The following is a 20,197-nucleotide window of genomic DNA, read 5'->3' as shown; positions in this document are numbered from 1 at the left end:
AAGGACATGTGTGATGGAGGAAAATGAACACAAAGACAAAGAGAGAGAATGTGCGAGGTGGTGTGCTAGAAAACTCTCATTGGCCCTGTGTGGCCCACACTGCGCCACACTGGCTAAGTGCTTGCCAGACAAATTGCCTTGGCTGGCAGCGTGCAGTGAAAACAGCATGGAAGCAGGGACCTGTGAGTGGAGGAAGAGCTATTCTCTCCTGCCAATTGGCCCCTGTGCAGAATATATATATATGGGACTGTAGTAGTAGTGGGAATAACCGGAGGAAGTTGAGGTTTTTATCGCAGCCCTCTCGGAGTCTCCCATGGATACTTTTGAAGTTACCCATCTCCTCATGTGCCCACCGCGCATAGTACAGAGGGATAATTTTACAGCCGCACACACAAGCTATGCATCAGCTGTTGTGGAGTTTGTGGGATCCTTTCCGAACCGTCTCTGCTTCCAGTGTATAAAATCACCTCCTCTGGTGCGTCCACCTCTGAAGCCCCAGGCCCTTCCTCTCCAAAGAGGGATGAAAGAAAAAGCTCGGATTTCCCGCAGAGCAACCTCCTGCACTCATGCCTCTCATGCAGGAGGTCAAGTAAGGCGTAGGGAGCAACGGCAAACTCCAAAGAGAGAGAGAATAGGAATTTGAAACCATAATGGAAAAGAAAAAGAGAAAGAAAAGGTTTTTTATGCTTCATTTGGCAACTCAAATAAATGGTTATATATGTGGAAAGAACATGACAAATCTATATAGCGAGATGTCAAATGGAAAAAGGCTTACCGTCATCATGCCGCTCTGGAGTGGCAACTGAAAACAAACCGTTCTCATTATTTCTTTGCTATTGTTTTGGCAGCTGAAAACGTCAATAATTGCTGCTGCAGTATAGACTGACGTTATGTGGGCTCATTAGGCTTATTGGAGCCACGCTGGAATGCAAAGGAAAACATCCCATGCAAAGTAAAGTCAATCTAGTGCCTCCTGAGATTGGGGAGGCCATGTTTAGTTTTTTTGGTTGTAAAGAATCTCACGTGAATCTCAGGGTCGATCAGCAGGAAGGGTAAAAAAGCATGACAAGGAGCAGGAGGGGAGTACTGGTTTTTACAGTGCCACTAGTTGTTGTTTACAGCAGAGCCATTTCACAAGGAAAATACTGAGTTGTTACAGAGGTGCTCACCAGTTCACATAGGCAGGGACAGTCAAGACCAGGAGAGAAGAGAATTTCCCACAGTTACCTTATTTATGAAGGTCAAGGAAAAGTTTGATTCGGTGAGAGGGCTGCGGTAGAATTAATTAAAGAAAATTGAAGATTAAGGCTATAGGTTCAGCTGGTGTCTCACAATTAAGGCGTAAGTTGAAATGGTTTGATATGAAACTATATGCGTGTATACTATATAATATGATGTTCATATAATAAGTTATCCATAATGGTGGAACTAGGCTAGATATTTTTTTACCTTTTGACTTTGCCAGGCTAGCTGGGCTAAGTTAAGCTACCTCTTGGCTCAAGCTATAAGTACACTGTCCATACCTGTGAATGCTATTGATTTTGTCATCATGCTCTTGAGGATAAGTGGGTTTCGCACCTAAACAGTTCCTGTTAAATTCCAGTGAAACAATTTGCATTAGTTATATGATCCTACTGAAAAAAGGGAAACAAAGTTGAACTGAAACCTCTCTCTGGCTCCAGTCCCAGTTAAGTGGAAATCAAGCCAACTCAACCAATGAAGTCAACAAACACAAAACAAACTTGAAAAAACAGTTGGAATGATTAAAACTATCTAAGAAAATGTAAAGCACTATACAGGGAATCCGACCAAGGTCTCGTGATTTTTAAACCTTCTAATTCTATAAAAATCTGTTCGTAGCCCTTCTTTATTTTTGATATTCATGATGAGTGTATGAGTGTGTGTATGAATGGGTGAATGTGGTAAGATATGTAAAGCGCTTTGGGGCTGAGAAAATCGGCTAGAAAGCACTATATAAGTCAAGTCCATTTACCATTTACCATGAGTGTGGAATATTTCAAGTCTCTACAATTTATGAGTCAAACCACTTATTGTTGGACTGCCATTTAAAGTTCCCCTGACTCCCACCTTGTCCTCCTCTTCCTTGTCTTACTCCTACCAGGCATCATGTGTCCGTGAGGAGCGTGTTATTCCAAGCTGTCAGTGAGCTTGTTAAACAGTGAGGAAGTACCTTAGACTCCGCTCTCTGACCGACACCCTATGCATCTTGCCTGTCACTCAACCCCCTGCCAAGGAGAAAGACTGAAGGCCGGACAAATGCCTATGGACAGGGACAGATAGGGGGACAGCCAGGCAAAGCTTGGAAGTAAACAAATGAAAGTAGTCTCTCAAGTGTGAAAGATGACTGAGAAAACAACAGCATGGATGGACTAGGACAGAAAAGCAGGAGTGAGACTACAGAGTGAAAATAAGAATAATTAAGAGGACTTTTTTTTTGGGGGGGGAACAAACAGCTCGAGGCCTTTTTGGCTTACTTCTGAAACAACCCTACATGTGGACAAACATAGTGACCTGCAACAAGAGGGAACGAGTGAGCTGTGGTGGGGTTAGGCCGAGCGGAGGGGTGGGAGAAGGTAGAGAAAAAGGAAGCCAAAGCTGGCACCGGTGCAGAGCTGGCAGACATGTCACACATAACATCTGGTGCCTGCGGTCCCTAGAGCGTCGGAGTATCGTCCACGGATACGCCTGCAGCGCTGGCTCGCTGGCCCCGGGGTTGTGTCACATCCCTGCCTATGAATGATAAGTACACTGAGGGACATGGCATGACCTGATCAAATGGCACATCAGGAGAGCTGGGCTTCCTGCTGTAGCCAAGAGGGGTCACTCAAAAGAAAACACAGCAGAAAAAATCCCAGGGTCGGAACCTCAAATAACCAACGACTATTATTTTAAAAAGAGATGGAGAGAAGGAAGGCAAGAAAGAAATGGGTTGGGTGTGGGATTTAAGTAGCAGCAGGTTGCAGGTGACTCAGTCGCTGAGGTTTTTTCGGTGTGTGTGTGTGTGTGTGTACCGCTGAGTATTAGCACTTAGTCACTAGCTCTCGCACCACGCACACCATTACTCATTGACGAGGACACATTCAGAGCAGAGTGGAGTGGAGTCTCGGAACAGGAAGCTCTGATTTTTAAAAACCCATTCCTTATCTCATCCTGACACTACTCGCTTTGTTTTTCTCTCTCCGTAGTGCTTTGTTAAGTCAAAACACAAAAATGTAGCATCAGGCTCAGTGAAAGGGGGCTGACTTTGTATGACTCTGTCTTTATTTGCTGGTTATGCTTCTGTGTATTTGTCTGAGTTTGACTGTGTGTGTGTGTGTGTGTGTGTGTGTGTGTGTGTGTGTGTGGGCGCTCTGGACGCTTCATGAAGCAGATGTTCTGATCCCCCGTTGCAAGGTTCACCTGTAGTTAAACAGCCTCCGAGGTGCACTGGGATTTTTACTGGAAAGTGTTGTTGGGGTTTACGAGAATCTTCTCCCCTTTTTTCCAAAGGCAGAATATTCAGTGACTCATTTCCTATTACGTTTTTTATACTCCAGGAATTCCAGCCAAGATCTTTTCATGGGTCTAATCTAGCTGTTGCATCCGCTGCATATCTTTTCTTTTCGCCCGAGGGGGGGTTTTACAACGTCTATCTTTCCTTCCTTTCTCTCCGTCTCAGTAACAATTTCCTTTGTGTGTCCGAGCATTCAATGTCAAAATATGAAAAGCCCAAAATCCAATTTGTCATATTCGCTGAGTGCCCGTCCCTTTCTCACACTCACAACAATTGACTCTTAAAATGTCAGCTTCATTCCCTTTTTTTCACCAATCATTTTGTGTCTCGATATTATCTACCTTGTCTTTTTCCTGATGGCTTTCCGTCTGCGCCCCTGTCTCGACAGTAAAGCCCACTTCACACAGGACTGACAGACATTTTGTATCAGCTAAAAGTGATTTATCAATTTACCTCTCCCCTTCTCTTTTTCCTCTTCCCCCCACCAGTATCCCTGGTTCGGCGGTGTGTGCCTTCGACATGGAGCAGCTGGCTGGCGTGTTTGAGGGGAGGTTCAAGGAGCAGAAATCAGCCGAGTCGATCTGGACGCCTGTTCCAGACGAAGTCATCCCCAAGCCAAGGTGCAGATGGCTGAAATCAGTTTGTGCACCTGTTAGGAGAAAACAGTATTAGGAACAACCTGCATTCAATTAATTCATCCGGATGTTCCAATGAAGGTGTTTCTTTTTCATAGATCTCCGTTCTGGACTAGAGTTTAATTTCCTAGCAAAATGAAAATGCACACCATACATGCAAGAACACACATATTGTTTAGTTCATGGGCATTTTGGAAGGCTTTTAGTTACAAGGTTAGACTCCACGGTTTGTGCAAACGTGTAATGGAGAATGCAGGAAGTTTGCTGCACATGGAATTTCAGCCCGTAGAAAATACAGTTCATTTTACAGAAAGTCACATAGATGTAGGAAAAACATTATTTTTCAAAAGGATACAGCTACAAGGCAATCTAAAGGCATATCTTAACCTAGTGAAACTATGCATCACTTGCCAAACACTATATTCACCACATCAAAGCAACCCAATGTTGAAAAATGGGTGTTTGTCTGAATGGGAGACTCTCTTAATATATACTGTAGCTGTATCTCTCCTGAAGCAGTCAAGGGAGAAAGAAATGTTTTTGCGTACGCCAGTTTTTGCCTCTTTACCATCTGATGAACATGTGCTGAAACGTTCTGTCCCCAGACCCGGTGGCTGTGCCGTTCAAGGCTCCAGGTTTAATTCCTCAAACTCCTTCCCCGATGAGATGCTCAACTTCGTCAAGACCCATCCTCTGATGGATGAAGCCGTCCCATCACTTGGACAAAGGCCCTGGATAGTCAGAACCATGGTCAGGTGAGAGACTGAACTCAGACAAGCAGTCAAACAACCAACCCTGTCTGTCTGCTAGGACTACTGTTCATATGGTACCAATTCTGCGGAAGCAAATACATTTTTGCAAGAGTGCCACTTGAATTAAATTTTTCTTATCAACATAGCATATGAACATATCTGACAAGCTGCGAAATGTTTGTATACAGCGTATTTCCAAACAATCATGCAATGCAGTCAGGGCCGGCGGTAGACAGGGGCCAGGGTGGGACCCAAATGTGGGCTGTGCCCACCCAATCAAAAAAATTAAAAAAAAAATTAAAAAAAAATGTCAAATAAAATTCAGACAATTAATTAATACTAAATAATATACCATTACCATGCATTGCTTCTAATTGTATTATTGGGTGGGCAGGACAGCCTGCCTCCAAGTTACCCACCCGCTTATAGTGGTCACTGATCAGCAGAGCCGGCCCGAGGCATAAGCAAAATGAGCGGTTGCTTAGGGTCCCGACTGCCAGGGCACCCCCCTCCTACCACCATCCAGGTTGCCCAGTCCCAAAGCTTTCTCTTCAATCAGCTCAGGCTGCCTACAGTTAATACTGCGATTAAAAAAAAAGATACATTATGTTTTATATAATGTATATTATATGTTATTCATAAACATCTTGGAAAAAAAACATGCAAGAATCAAATCTCCCCCACAGCAACACTCAAACTTTATTTGCATATTGTGTTCTAAACAATTCACAGTAAATGTGCCAAAAAGCAGACGCAGAGATCTTACAAGGGCAAAAAAAATCTTCGGTCTCTCTGCCCAGTGTGCCCACCTAAAATTTCTACAGGCCCACCCTAATCTAACCGTCTAGAACCGGGCCTGAATGCAGTATTCACTCATAGCAACCAAACAAACCATGGTTGAGGGTTTTTAGGGCTATGTTTTGGGTACTCACAGTACTTGCTTGCTGTCAGTGAGAGATTGGTTAGATACTGAAAAATTCAAAAGCGACTTGGCGCATAAGACGGCGTATTTACTTTATTTGCATTTGAACAAAACCATGATCCTATCCTTACTTTTACTAAAATATCATGGTTGCACGCATGTGGGACTCATGGGATGCAAACCCTGGCCTCCGGGGTCAAACTCCTGTTAGTCTGAAAGTGAAAAATTCAAGTTCTATTGTTGGAGACAGGGTTGCAAACACTCCCATGGTCTTGTCTGTGTGGGTTGTGTCCTTCTGTTGAATTAATCCTGTGTTGGGTTTTGGAAGCCTGAGTCTCACATAAATGCATGCATGCCCTCTCTCTCTCTCTCTCTCTCTCTCTCTCTCTCTCTCTCTCTCTCTCTCTCTCTCTCTCTCTCCATCTATCGTACTGAGTCCCAATGCCGACCGGCCACCAGAGGATTATGGGGAATGGATGTATGTGGAATACTGTATTAAACACTTGGCGCTACATGGCTTCTATTGTCGTCTATTGACTCATACACACAGGACCGTGTGTAGTTCGGCAACACTCTGCTATTGTTCCAAGAGGAGCCCATTAACTTGACTGATATTATTAATGACTGAACGTCTGCTTTAATTAGTTTATTATGCAGATTTGAAGAGCGGTCTCTTCTCTTTGGAATTCATTTAATTTTGCAGTGACGCAAGAGAAAATGGCATGTATTTTGATTAAAAAGCACACAAGAATCAGTTGGTATGCACTTAAAGGTGGAAGCAAGCGATTCTAGATCAAATGGTCAAAATCACTTTTTTGTCAATATTAGTAAATATCTATCACACTCTACTAGCTTTCCGTACTGTGTGCTGTGGAAAATTCTGGTATTAATACACAACCTAGGCTCTGTAAACTGGTATGCAAACAAAGGTTACAGAACCATAGTTAGCAACATGCCTGTCAACAGAGCCCCTAATGATGTGTATTAACACTTTTTTTGTTTTCATTGCACACAGTACGGACAGGTAGCGGGATCGTGAGGAGTTATTCACCGACTTTGTCACAAAAAAGTGTTTTTCACGACAAAAAAACATTTAAACTATAAAGTTGCCTCAAATGAGCTACTTGACTGTGCTTTGAGCTTCTTTTTTTTTGGAAGAAGGGTCCAAAATGAGCCGCAAAAAACTCTGTGTCATTAATGCAGCACTCCATCTCTCATGCCATACAGGTACCAGCTCAACAAGATTGTGGTGGACACAGAAGCCGGACCACACAGAAATCGCACCGTCCTGTTCCTGGGCTCTAGCAGAGGGACCATCCTCAAGTTCCTTATCATGCCAAACCAGGACAACACCGTCACTAACAGCAACATATTCCTGGAGGAAATGGAGGGATACAACCCTGATAAGTAAGGCTCTAAAGCCAACAGAAAGGAAATGTACTTATATTTTGAACTTTTAAGGGATACATGTGTTTATTAGCTTCATTGCTGATGGTTAGTAAAAAAAACTAAATAGACCTACTGTATTATATCCCAAAAAGGTTGAACTATTCTTACAAACATGTATAGTTACATATAGCTTGATGTGAAATAGCTCTAGACAGACAGCAGGGTAAGGGAAAGAAATGGTTAACTGACATCTGAGGTTGATGTATACACAGCGAAGGGAGCTGGTGGCGAGATACTCCTAGAAATCCAGTCAGTCAAGGGAGGGAAGCCATGACATGTGCTCGAAACACGGCGTGTCCTGAATTATGCAGAGAAACCCTCACCTCTTCTTGGAGAGATACTAATAATTGTGCAGGAGCCAAGTCGAACGCAAACCCCATGCAGAGAATACAAAATAGGGCAGACAGAAAAGAATAGGATTAGAAGGCTAATAGTCATTATCGGGGAAATCTGAACATCTTCTAATGAGGGCCTACTGTAGAATGGCATTAGTGAATGAAGCACCACAAAATAATGAAATAATGATAGTCACATTATCCTTAATCTTGTCCAAAAAAGAAAGAAATTAATGACACACAGTGTGGTCAGGAAAAATTAGCCTTTATCATCATATCATATTATATTTAATATCTGGATCTGGACAAAAGATTGGAGCGGACTGGGCTTCTCTTTGTCCATTTGTAATTAGCCTTTTGCATGTGGCAGGCAACGTCGAGGTTTCATTTGATGCCTGTGACTAGGTAATGAACACCGAGGTGCAAAGCTTTAGCAATTCATCTTGGCTTTTGCTCACTGTTGAGAGCCGCAGTGTTCCACATGGTGCATGGCTGCAGGGTGTGTGTGTGTGTGTGTGTGTGTGTGTGTGTGTGTGTGTGTGTGTGTGTGTGTGTGTGGTATTATCACCCACACACACAGCAGATATGGCTGGCGATTATCTTTTTTACCAAGGCTAATTAGAGGCATTTAAAAGAGAAAGTACATGTTTCTAAAAACGTGGTAATTGGGCTCCCTAATATATGTGCCATTCTTTTACTGCAACAAGGGGACATCAAGGATTATTTCTCAGACTAACTGTCTGGAAACTTCTCATTTAGCTCTACATTAGCTATCCTTCCTTTCCCAAAAATATGCACATTAATTTGTGTCTGGGCTTATGTGTTCTGCTGCCGACTTGACAAGATTAGGTATAGTGATTGCAAGTGAAATGAGGGGACTGTGTGATGAATGAGCTTGTGTGGGCTGGAACGCAGGAGGGGGTCAGCAGGCACACAGTTAACCAGGAGATAGAGCACAGACACATTAGAGTTTGTGTTTTTTCCCCTCTCATGCTCCAGGCAAGACTTCCCCCCAACCTCTGTTCCCATACACGACAAAGCGGTTCTTTGTGCCCTGTAATAAGCCCCAAGGTACACTAAAGCATGGGGCCACTGATACAGACATATTTTAAGAAGCCAGGGCAGATAAAAAATCACTGGTTTGTAATTGGCCTGTTGCCATAATGAACCAGGAAATTACCTGAAAGACATGCACCCCTAATAGAGCATGTATCTTCTCCCACTGTCTGATCTTGGTTGTGTCTCTCTTTTTTTCTTTTATTGAATATCAGTCCTTCTTTTGCCTTTTGCCGGCCTTTTGTTAGTTGCTTATTCCAAAAAAATATTTTGTATGTTGGAACTTTCCCTACACTGCTCCCCCTCCTCTTGCCTGCCTTTCATGATATTAACTGTGAAGAATGGCTCGCAGCTTGGCCTCAGCAGAATGATAGATTCTTCTTAATGACTGTGGGTCCACCACAATGTTATTACCATAAACCATCCAGATACGACTGATGCACGAGTGCACGTGTGCATAAAAAAGGTATAAATCGGCTGCAAGGAGGCATTCTGGTGACGTCTATCGTAGCTCTAAGTGCTGGTTAGGGAGCCATTCAGGCCTTGGCTTGGCTGCTATTTTCTGACGGTCGGTTGACCTCTCGAACCTCTACAATCAACACAGTGTATATTTGGGTTGTTACCGTAACATCTGGCTACACGGATGGCCTCATCTCGCTTTCACTTTTCATTGTAGCTTTTATTTATAGAACTGTTTATGTTTGGATAAGTTTCACATTGCGTCATGAGGAATGTTCTTTTCCCCTGTGCTAATGCTCAGCGATATCAGAGCTTTTAATGCGCAGTCTTGATCTAGTAATTGAAATTGCCTAATACAATTTTTGCATTTGTGTGTGTGTGTGTGTGTGTGTGTGTGTGTGTGTGTGTGTGTGTGTGTGTGTGTGTGTGTGTGTGTGTGTGTGTGTGTGTGTGTGTGTGTGTGTGTGTGTGTGTGTGTGTGTGTGTGTGTGTGTGTGTGTGTGTGTGTGTGTGTGTGCGTGCGTGTGTTGCAGGTGCGCTGAAGACTCTCCTCAGGCCAGACAGCTGTTGTCTCTGACTCTGGACCGGCCGAGCCACACTCTGCTCCTGGCCTTCCCCTCCTGTGTGGTCAGAGTACCGGTGGCACGATGCCAGCTCTACTCCCGATGCATGAAGTGAGTCCGCCACCTAATACTTCCTAACCCACGTGCGTCAAGTAGGGCAGCATAACAAAAAGTAAGGTGACCATACAAGAGCCATCTGGCCATTGCAAGTGTCCTTGAGCAAGACCCTGTGTGAACCCTTTCCAGCCCCTCTGAGTTGCTGCTCTCTAGCCGACCTGAATTTCCCTGCCATAATAACCGTGCAACAACCACAACTCTCACTGTGTCCTTGAGCGGAGTGATATTCTGTTAACTGCTGTATAATACGGAAAATGAGTCAGAATGCCATAAAATGTGACAGTAAATTGGAAGATAATTTAATAAAAGAGGTTAGTGCAATGCATTGGTATTTATAACACTGCTGTGTTCTTGCCTGAGCCTACATTTGCAGTAGATGTAACATGTTAAATTATATGAAAAATAATAATTGTGTGAATTAATCAATTCAGCAGCTAATTACTTCATTTTTATTTTGTTGAGAAAAATCATATTGACTCAATTCATCTAGCTTTTATAATTCATTCATCCAGCATTGCATTTGATTATCACAAGCTCCAGTGAACTCCAGTACGAATGTGTTTAACTCAAACTGAATGTGCAGCAGGGCATTTCTTGAGAAAGATCCGTTACCCAGAGTCCACTAATCCTACATAATTTAACATAAAAAAATGCATTTATTCAAATAAATTATATTTCACCTGCACACACCCACCCACGCATGGACCGTACTACAGTCTCTCTCCATCCCGCTGACACACTTACCTAGTCGTGACGCCTGTGGCTGTGGCCCCGCTAGGTTCCATTGACACACTCACACAAACCGTCACACACACACACACACACACACACACCAGCACATCAGTTCACTGAACCAGGTGAGTCATACAAGCGTGTAATCGAGAGCGCATTACGCGACGCTCACATGCTTTTGGCGGTGTGTTAAGTGCGTGTGTTTAGATGAGAGAGTTAATGTTCTGTATGAGAGGCTTTTCAGGCTTTCTTAGTCCCACGCTTCAGCAGCTTTAGGTCTGGTTTTCAACCTTTGAAGTGCGGTTGTGATTTATGTTTATTTTATTTACATTTTTTAAAATCTTTACATTTAACACTTAATGGTCTCATTTCTGATACATGCAATCGCAGATTGACTGTTATGGGCAGAGATTTGTGTCAGTAGAACTTGAATTCGAATTGATAGAACTTGAATTCGAATTGATAGAACTTGAATTCGAATTGATCGACTTGAATAGGAATTGATCAACCTGCATTTGAATTATTGATACTTGAATTCGAATGTATACACTTGAATATGAATTATCCATTTGAATTTGAATTAATTGTACTTGAATCTGAATTTTATTTACTTGAATCTGAAACAGTTAATATTCCAAATGACTTTCAAATAAAAATTCAAAATTCAAGTTTTCAAATTCAAGTAGAAAAAAATTCAAGTAGAAAAAATTCAAGTAGAAAAAATTCAAGTAGAAAAAATTCAAGTAGAAAAAATTCAGATTCAAGTAAAAATGTGCACATCCGGTTTCTTTGAGGAAGAGCAATCGAGTGCAGATCTCTGATCCTAGGCTACAGCGTCTGGCCGGTGACCGTTATTTAACGTTCAGGAAATATAAAGTCATACATTAATTTGTTTAATCATCGTCTGTATTTTTGACCTCTTGTTTTATAATCGAAGTATCTTTTAGAACACTAATCACGTTTGAGAAATGAAACTGAAAGTAGTTATAATATCGCCAATATGCTATATCAATGAAAACAGACGGTCAAACAGCGTCCAAATGAGCTAAAATCCTAAATCCAATAAACAGTAACATGGCAAACTTATTTTTAGGCAAGCTCTAATTGATTATTTATTCATTTTTTCACACGTTTACATGTTTAGAGGCGGAGGATTCCTCCGACGCTCTCTGTCCGGCTTATCAGACAGCACTCAGCTGTCAGTTGAACTGGACAAGCAAACGTAAAATCATCAGGAAATGATAAAAACATCCCGATGGAGATTTCTATGCAGTGATTTTTTGATTTTACAGGGTCACGTTGTGGCAGTGACACTCTTTCATCAGTCGGAGCTGCAGCGTAAAGTGAAAACAAACTCAGAGTAGGCCTATATATATAGTCATTAATAAACACTTAGGCTACAATAGATAAGAGATCACCACCGCCTGCACCCCCTCTCCGCCCCCCTACACTTTGCCCTGTGCTCCCGCGATTGCTCTGTAAACAGTCTCATAGCCTATGTCCTCTTTCCCATCTCCTGCTCCCTCACATCAACTTGACAGATCATAAATATACACTATAATATATATATACAGTTTATAGGCTATACTGTATAGGCTACAGTATAGGCCTATGCCCGTCGCATTTCTTCCCCGTGCCCAGGACAAGATTACGTTTGTGCCCCGCCTTCCCATGCGCACTTCGGTAGAGTCAGAGTGCTGAGAGGCGCGCACTAATGAGCATTAGGTTATCATTAAAAATCCAGGGTAATGGCACAAAGCAGTAGATAACTTCAACATAGTCACTATACGTTCGCTCCGTCTGCTAAGCGCCCTACCACAGGAGAGAGAGAGAGAGAGAGAGAGAGAGAGAGAGAGAGAGAAAGAGAGAGAGAGAGAGACGCGCTGACAGGATGCAATGTTCACCTGCGCATCTGCTCCTCCAAGGTGTGTGCCGGTATCGTGCCAAGTTACCGCTGATAAGAATTGTGTCCCCGCCGGCCGGTGAGCGCGCATGCATCAAGTAAAGGGCCCATATATGTTCGCCTTTGACTATAGTATGACTATATATATAGGCCTACTCTGAGTTTGTTTTCACTTTACGCTGCAGCTCCGACTGATGAAAGAGTGTCACTGCCACAACGTGACCCTGTAAAATCAAAAAATCACTGCATAGAAATCTCCATCGGGATGTTTTTATCATTTCCTGATGATTTTACGTTTGCTTGTCCAGTTCAACTGACAGACAGCTGAGTGCTGTCTGATAAGCCGGACAGAGGGAGGAATCCTCCGCCTCTAAACATGTAAACGTTTGAAAAAATGAATAAATAATCAATTAGAGCTTGCCTAAAAATAAGTTTGCCATGTTACTGTTTATTGGATTTAGGATTTTAGCTCCTTTGGACGCTGTTTGACCGTCTGTTTTCATTGATATAGCATATTGGCGATATTATAACTACTTTCAGTTTCATTACTCAAACGTGATTAGTGTTCTAAAAGATACTTCGATTATAAAACAAGAGGTCAAAAATACAGACGATGATTAAACAAATTAATGTATGACTTTATATTTCCTGAACGTTAAATAACGGTCACCGGCCAGACGCTGTAGCCTAGGATCAGAGATCTGCACTCGATTGCTCTTCCTCAAAGAAACCGGATGTGCACATTTTTACTTGAATCTGAATTTTTTCTACTTGAATTTTTTCTACTTGAATTTTTTCTACTTGAATTTTTTCTACTTGAATTTTTTTCTACTTGAATTTGAAAACTTGAATTTTGAATTTTTATTTGAATGTCATTTGGAATATTAACTGTTTCAGATTCAAGTAAATAAAATTCAGATTCAAGTACAATTAATTCAAATTCAAATGGATAATTCATATTCAAGTGCATAAATTCGAATTCAAGTATCAATAATTCAAATGCAGGTTGATCAATTCCTATTCAAGTCGATCAATTCGAATTCAAGTTCTATCATTTCGAATTCAAGTTCTACTGACACAAATCTCTGCCCATAGTTTAAACTCATTTAACCTCGCACACAGACCCGTCGTTAAAAAGGCCTGACCATATCGGCCTCTTATATATTATCAGTCAAACATTCAATCATTCCTTTTCAGGCTTTTTGACATACCTGCCTATCACCTTTCACCACAGGTTTATACTGCTGATTGATTCCCAATCTTTTAAACATGCAGTAATGTCTATTCATGACAGTCGTGCTGTTTGAATTTGCCATAAAGGACTTGAATGTATCTTAACTGATCATCCTTCATACAGGCAACATCTCGTTGACTTTGTGTTTTTTTGTTCTTTTCAGAATAATATCATCATTGTGTAGAAGTACAGTATACATGTAGTTCTGAACAGAGAGCAGTTCATTTCAAAATCTCTCCTCGTTGCCTCAGTCAAGGACAGCTTGATAGTTCATATTTATTAGACAGAGTTTAAATCTATCTTGAACCGTGATGTGCAAGCTACATAGACATTGTGTAACTGTTGCTGAAATGAAAATCAAAACTTGAGTTCTTGTATTTAAAAGAGATAGGAAATTAGTACTAACTTGAAGGGAATATCTAGTGAAATGGAGATTATTTGGGGCTAAGGGAATTTGTGTGTGTGTGTGTGTGTGTGTGTGTGTGTGTGTGTGTGTGTGTGTGTGTGTGTGTGTGTGTGTGTGTGTGTGTGTGTGTGTGTGTGTGTGTGTGTGTGTGTGTGTGTGTGTGTGTGTGTGTGTGTGTGTGTGTGTGTGTGTGTGTGTGTGCGTGCCTCTGCAGGAATTGCATCGCCTCCAGAGATCCATACTGTGGCTGGACCAGAGGAAGCACCTGCTCTTTCCTCAGACCTGGGACCAGGTACGTCACCTCTTTATTCCTATACGTACATCACAGCAACACATACACTGTCTGCACCACTTCATGCAGTATACAGTACTACACTGCATTCCCCCTATGCAGTATAAATCTGTTTGGTTTATACTTTCTCCGCATCTCTCTCTTTGATCCAACTTTTCTGTTCTGCTTTGTTTTGATTTGATTTCTAGTTTTACTGTTCTTCTCAGGGTTATTTTCCTGACAGCACACCAGACCTAGTAGACCAAACATGGAGAAAGACATCCAATACATTATTTACCTGGTCTGGAAGTCCTTGATTCTGCCACTACTTGGAGTAACATCTGTGCCCTCTGCGCCCTCTCACACAGCTCTGCTCTGTGTACACGTATTGATTCAAGATGTCTGCTGCAGCAATTAAACAGCACTATGTTCTTTCACCTTGTGTGTTATCAATATAAGTCTGGATGTGTGTGTGTGTGTGTGTGTGTGTGTGTGTGTGTGTGTGTGTGTGTGTGTGTGTGTGTGTGTGTGTGTGTGTGTGTGTGTGTGTGTGTGTGTGTGTGTGTGTGTGTGTGTGTGTGTGTGTGTGTGTGAGAGAGAGAGAGAATGTTGTTTGTGTGACCTCCCTCCTCCTGCTACTGAAATACGTCGGTCTGTCTTGACAGCTCACCTCATGTTGTGACCGCCTCCCTCCAGTGAAATCAAATCTTTCTTTAGTCAGGCTCCTTATTGAATTAAGGCTTCAAAATGCAGGTGTAGTGCCAGCAGAACAGACAACATGGGCCTTAAATACCACCCCTGGCTGCCTGCTCATGCTATTAAAAGGCCTCTGTGTTGGTCTTGATTTGATTCACCAAGGGCAGTCAACTCGGCAATCGATTTTACATTGAATTACTGTGGATTTCCTCTTTGTTGACCAATGCAACTGCTCTTTGTAAACTGATGCCAAAGGAGACCTCGGCAGTTAAAGGTGGAGTCACCGATTCTGGAGAACGTTTGTTGTCAAAATCAATGAAAGTCTCCGGTGAAAAGCTCTCCAGAATTGCTGACTCCACTTTTAACATTGTATAACAGTAGACTGGCATTTGGATTGTACTTTGTCGGGAATTTATGTTTGTTGTGCATATGAGGGATTCTTATTGTTCACTGCAAATATTGTGCAAAAATGTAGCTTCTGCAATTGAGAATATGGTTAAAAAGCAATTGTTGATCCATTACTTTTAGCTAACTATTTCAACCACTCAGTAGCCTACATTTAGCTCTCTATTTCTAACATGTACCATTGCTTTAAGCTAATCATTTCAACCATCTATCCATTACTTACACTGTCCACTGCACTCAACATGAATAAAAATATTAGCTATATGGTCTTTATCAGTTTATCTTATGAAGTCTCTAAATATAGAGCTAATGTACCTGAGTGCATGTGCTGGAAATACAAAAATACTGTGCACGCACACACCGAACCTCAGTCAAAGCTAATGTATACAAAGTAAAAAGACCCACAGTCCATGAGACACAGCCAGCTGAACACAAGCCGTTCTTCTTTATTAAGATGACAACCACTGTGGGTTCACAGTGCACTTGGACTCATTTGTCAGCATGATTTCTAGGTATTAAAAGCATGAATGTTGGCTACACTGCCGTCTGAGCCTTTAGCTGATTGCAATACTGACTTCTTCTCAGCCCCAATGAGTTTATTTTAGCATCTTCTAATAGTTGGTGCTCTGGATCTTCAAAGGTCAGCCAAACAGTGATCCAGTGTTAACAGAACTATTTGTGCAACCATGTAAAAATGTAAAAGCGCCATCAGTGGTATTGACGGACTCATTACCACAGAAGGTCAAGCACATTATGAAAGTCTCTTAGTCTATATTCGGTATTTCTTTCCATATCTTCTTTTGTGATGTTGGCCAGCATTCAAGATACCCCGTAGGCTTGTAACTTTAAATATTCTCCCGTTTCTCTAAATATTCCTTAAGTAATTTCATGCATCAAGTCACCTGAACATTTCTTCTGCCAAGTGCTCCCCGATGCAACAGATTCTTACTAGAAGTCTAATTCTAGGTATTCCTAAAAAGGGAATGCCTTGATAACTGATCAAATCAACCTTATGCACCGAAGTCATGGGACATGTTGACTATGCCAGATCTTTAAGAATAGATTGTCAAATGTGTGTATTGCCTTCTTGATAAAAGTCAGCCAAGAAGAGTGTGCTTGCGTGTGCGTGTGTGTGTGTGTGTGTGTGTGCGTGTGCGTGTGTGTGTGTGTGTGTGTGTGTGTGTGTGTGTGTGTGTGTGTGTGTTCAGTTTTCCTATATCCTACATTGTTTGGGTCTGGTTTGTTTACAAATGAATTACATTATGTAGTAATGATTATTACAGTATAAACACTATAAATTATTTTGCCAAATTTTGAAGCTTATATTTATTTGTCTAATAATCAGAATTAGAATGTGTCCATATGTCATTTCTCTATAGAGGTCTTTTTTTTGCCTCGTTGTGTCATTGCACAGGCATATTTTATCCAGGCCTTTCCACACATGTCCTTCATTTGCGAATGTAATCTGTACTCAGTGAAGCCTTTTAGGCATGTACATTAGTGCACTGACACACACACACTTTTGGAGCCTGCCTTTTGCAAACTTGGTGCTGCTCTCTGATATGAGTCATGATTTAGAGCAGTTGTGTTTTTCTTTGTGAGCACCTGGTCTGTGTGCTACGCTCATTTCCCCTCTGTGTCCTTACCTCATCATTTGTTATATTCCTCTGAGTTTTCCATGCTCCCCTCTGTTGCCCGAATGGGAAATTAGTTTTAAAGCACAGGGATGGAGTTGTAGAAAGAAATACAATATGTCGTAGTGTTTCAGCAATTATAAGGAGCGAGTAAAGTTAGCATTTTTGTTGAATGTTGACTTTCATCACAAGTTCTTTCTTAAAGGTATAGGTTTTATCATTAAACTGATATGGTGTTCTTATGATATTTTTACTTTAAATAACTTCTTTACCTCAGGTTCTGCAATTTCTAAAAACGGATTATTCTGATACTACTTCAACTCCTTAATACTTTAAGTCATTGAGTTTACATTTACATCACACATATCTGATGTAAAGACAAGTATGCTGACCTAGAAAGATTTTCAATTCAACGCATGAATTATCTTAATTAATGACCCTTCAGGCACAAGTGGTTCATCATGGAGATTATTGCAGGATATTAGGCAGCTCGGGGGCCTCTCGGGTTCCTCTGCTGTTTTAATTATAGGAGGGTTTTTCACACTTCTTCGTAATAAAAACAGAGTGTTTTTACAATCCTAAGTGTTAAAGGAGCTTGTTGAGATATATGCTCCCTTGTAGCTTGTCCTTTGCTGTAACATTGAGATAGTTTTCCTCTTATCAGAGTGGATCTGTGCTGGATGTCAGCGTCCGGGTTGCTGTGCCTCTCTGTCTTCTGATTAATGACCATGTGTCTCCTCCTCTGCAGACTGCCGTTCGAGCAAGATGTTGAACAGGGAAACGTGGCCCACTTGGGTGACTGTGACGGTAAGAGGAACAATTCTCAGTGTGTGTGTGTGTGTATTTGTGTGTGTGTGTGTGTGTATTTGTGTGTGTGTGTGTGTGTGTGTTGTGCCCACAAGTGTAAAAGCTAATAGCTCTCTTGTCTTTGCCCGGATCCTTATATAACTTGTGTATCTTTGGGGTATACAGAAAAAAAAATAGAGCAAAAGCTTGGTAGTTTTGGTTTATACTGAAAGAAACCCGAAAAATAAACACAGAGACAAGTCCCAATCCACCTCAGCGCTCTGTAGCTACGTACTCACATCTCCCAAGAGTAACCACCAAGATCAGACATGAAGACGGTCTCATTTTTCTGCTGGTAAAAAAAGAAAAAACCTATGTAGGTTTTAGCCAACTTTGTTTCTCTCGTCCGTTTATTCTGTACGCTATCTCACTCAGCTTTGGTCTGCTAGGTTTTGTTGCATATACAGTACATGTAGTTAATTATATTTAACTCTAGCTTGAATCCCCCCCTTGATGTTTCCTTTTTTACTTTCTCTCTCCATAACATTATGAAAAATAGAAGTGGTACACAGTAAAGCGAAATCTCCATTCTAGATGCTCAGAGGTTTTGGATACTCCCATGACACCCCATCCCCCTCACCCCCCCTGTCTTTGATCTGAGCGCTAATTCCAATGCGTGGAAATTAATCCTGTGCTTCTTAAAGTTCCCCGAGTTCATGTGCCATGCTCCCCGAGAAAAAAGAACAGATAAATATTGCATAATCGGGACTCGTGTACAACTCTAATCCTGTTTCAGATGGGCGCTCTGTTTGATGCTGTTCTCTCACTTCAGGTCCTCTCACTGCCAAACCACAGGGGATGGCCTCTTTAACTGATGGCTGATGCTCACTCTATGCATGGGGAAGTTAAGCTAGTTATTTATCTTCATTGAGCCCATGTGTTTCTCCCTATGGAACTCCCTCCTGCTCCTAAACACACACACACACCCATGATCTTCCAATGGGTGTATTTTTATTTAAAACAGATCATGTTGTGCATGTATCCTGCTTTGGATTCCTGCAAGTCAGAATTATAACATAAACTGGATAAAAAATCTGAGAAAATATCTTCCCCACAAGGGAACTCAACATATACATACAGCTGAGCAAGAAACTTGTAATTAAAAGTGCAACTTCCCTGATCATTACAACACTTCTTTACTACACCAGTGGGCCAGAGATGAACGTAATTACTCCTGCTCAGTGTTAATGAAGGGTTTCACAAGCTCTACTCTCACATGGTCCTCTCATACTTGTTATAGCTTGACCTCTTTTGCAAGGTCTTGGGGGGGTCAGAGAAACTAATGACATTGATACTGGGCGTGCACTTTCCTGTACTGTACATCTGCTGCATGCACATACAAACTTGTGTCCGATAGAATATGAAACTGGCAACTGTAGCACTTCATGCTTGTCATGTGGCATTGACAAGTCAATATCCAAATTTGACAGGATAGTTGCTTTTAATTGAGCATAAATAGTCTTTTTTTTTTTTTTTTTTGCTTATCTTACTTATCTTTATGTATAGAGGTTATCTCATTGAGAGACAGGTTTTAGCCACAAGTCGTTTCATGGCATTAAAAGAAGAAGTAATAGTTTTTTAAAACCTGTATAAAATAAAATAAAAAAAATGTATAAGTATTATTTGTATGCAATTTTGGCTTTACTCCACACTTTTTTGCTGTCATATTTAACCTTGTGAAACACATTCTACCTTACACACAATCAACCTTTTTCGGCTAAGCCGACGCATCTCAACGCAGAGCAACAAAGGCCATTGCATAACTGTTTAACAAGCATGATGAGTAAATTGATTTGTGGGTAACACTTTACAATAAGGTACACAAAAAAAGAGTAGTTACCCTTTTAAAAAGGTTAGTTTACCTTTTCAAAAGGTTAGTTTACCTTTTCAAAAGGTTAGTTTACCATTCAAAAAAGAGTAGTTTACCTTTTCAAAAGAGTAGTTTACCATTCAAAAAAGAGTAGTTTACCTTTCAAAAAAGAGTAGTTTACCTTTTCAAAAGAGTAGTTTACCTTTTCAAAAGGGTAGTTTACCTTTTAATAAGGTAAACTACTCTTTTTTGAAAGGTAAACTAACCTTTTTAAAAGGGTAACTACTCTTTTTTTGTGTACCTTATTGTAAAGTGTTACCAATTTGTGATATGTGAACTCTGTGGAATGCTCCTTTTTATAACTTGCCATAAATAGATACCATCAGATTTGTGCACATCAAAAAGAAAAAATCAGTTACACAGAGATGGAAGTGTTTGCTGCAGTGCCCTGATGGCTT

General features: G+C 41.2%; 1 protein-coding gene across 1 annotated transcript in view; it reads left to right on the top strand.

The window, feature by feature from the left end:
- The window catches only part of sema6bb (sema domain, transmembrane domain (TM), and cytoplasmic domain, (semaphorin) 6Bb), a gene marked incomplete at its 3' end in the record, with an annotated part of 115,712 nt that overhangs the window by 76,781 nt on the left and 18,734 nt on the right, over positions 1–20,197 (top strand). Inside the window, exons 11-16 of the mRNA XM_080032961.1 lie at positions 4,003–4,134; positions 4,755–4,904; positions 7,051–7,230; positions 9,656–9,796; positions 14,292–14,369; positions 17,832–17,890. Of these exons, the coding sequence (XP_079889087.1) occupies positions 4,003–4,134; positions 4,755–4,904; positions 7,051–7,230; positions 9,656–9,796; positions 14,292–14,369; positions 17,832–17,890 (740 nt within the window). The remainder of the gene's footprint in view (positions 1–4,002; positions 4,135–4,754; positions 4,905–7,050; positions 7,231–9,655; positions 9,797–14,291; positions 14,370–17,831; positions 17,891–20,197) is intronic.

The sequence above is a fragment of the Ammodytes marinus genome (assembly GCF_949987685.1).
Source record: "Ammodytes marinus genome assembly, chromosome: 8".
NCBI classification, from domain to species: domain Eukaryota; kingdom Metazoa; phylum Chordata; class Actinopteri; order Uranoscopiformes; family Ammodytidae; genus Ammodytes; species Ammodytes marinus.
Note: the sequence above shows the minus strand (reverse complement) of the source record. Positions and strands in the feature narration are given on the sequence as shown.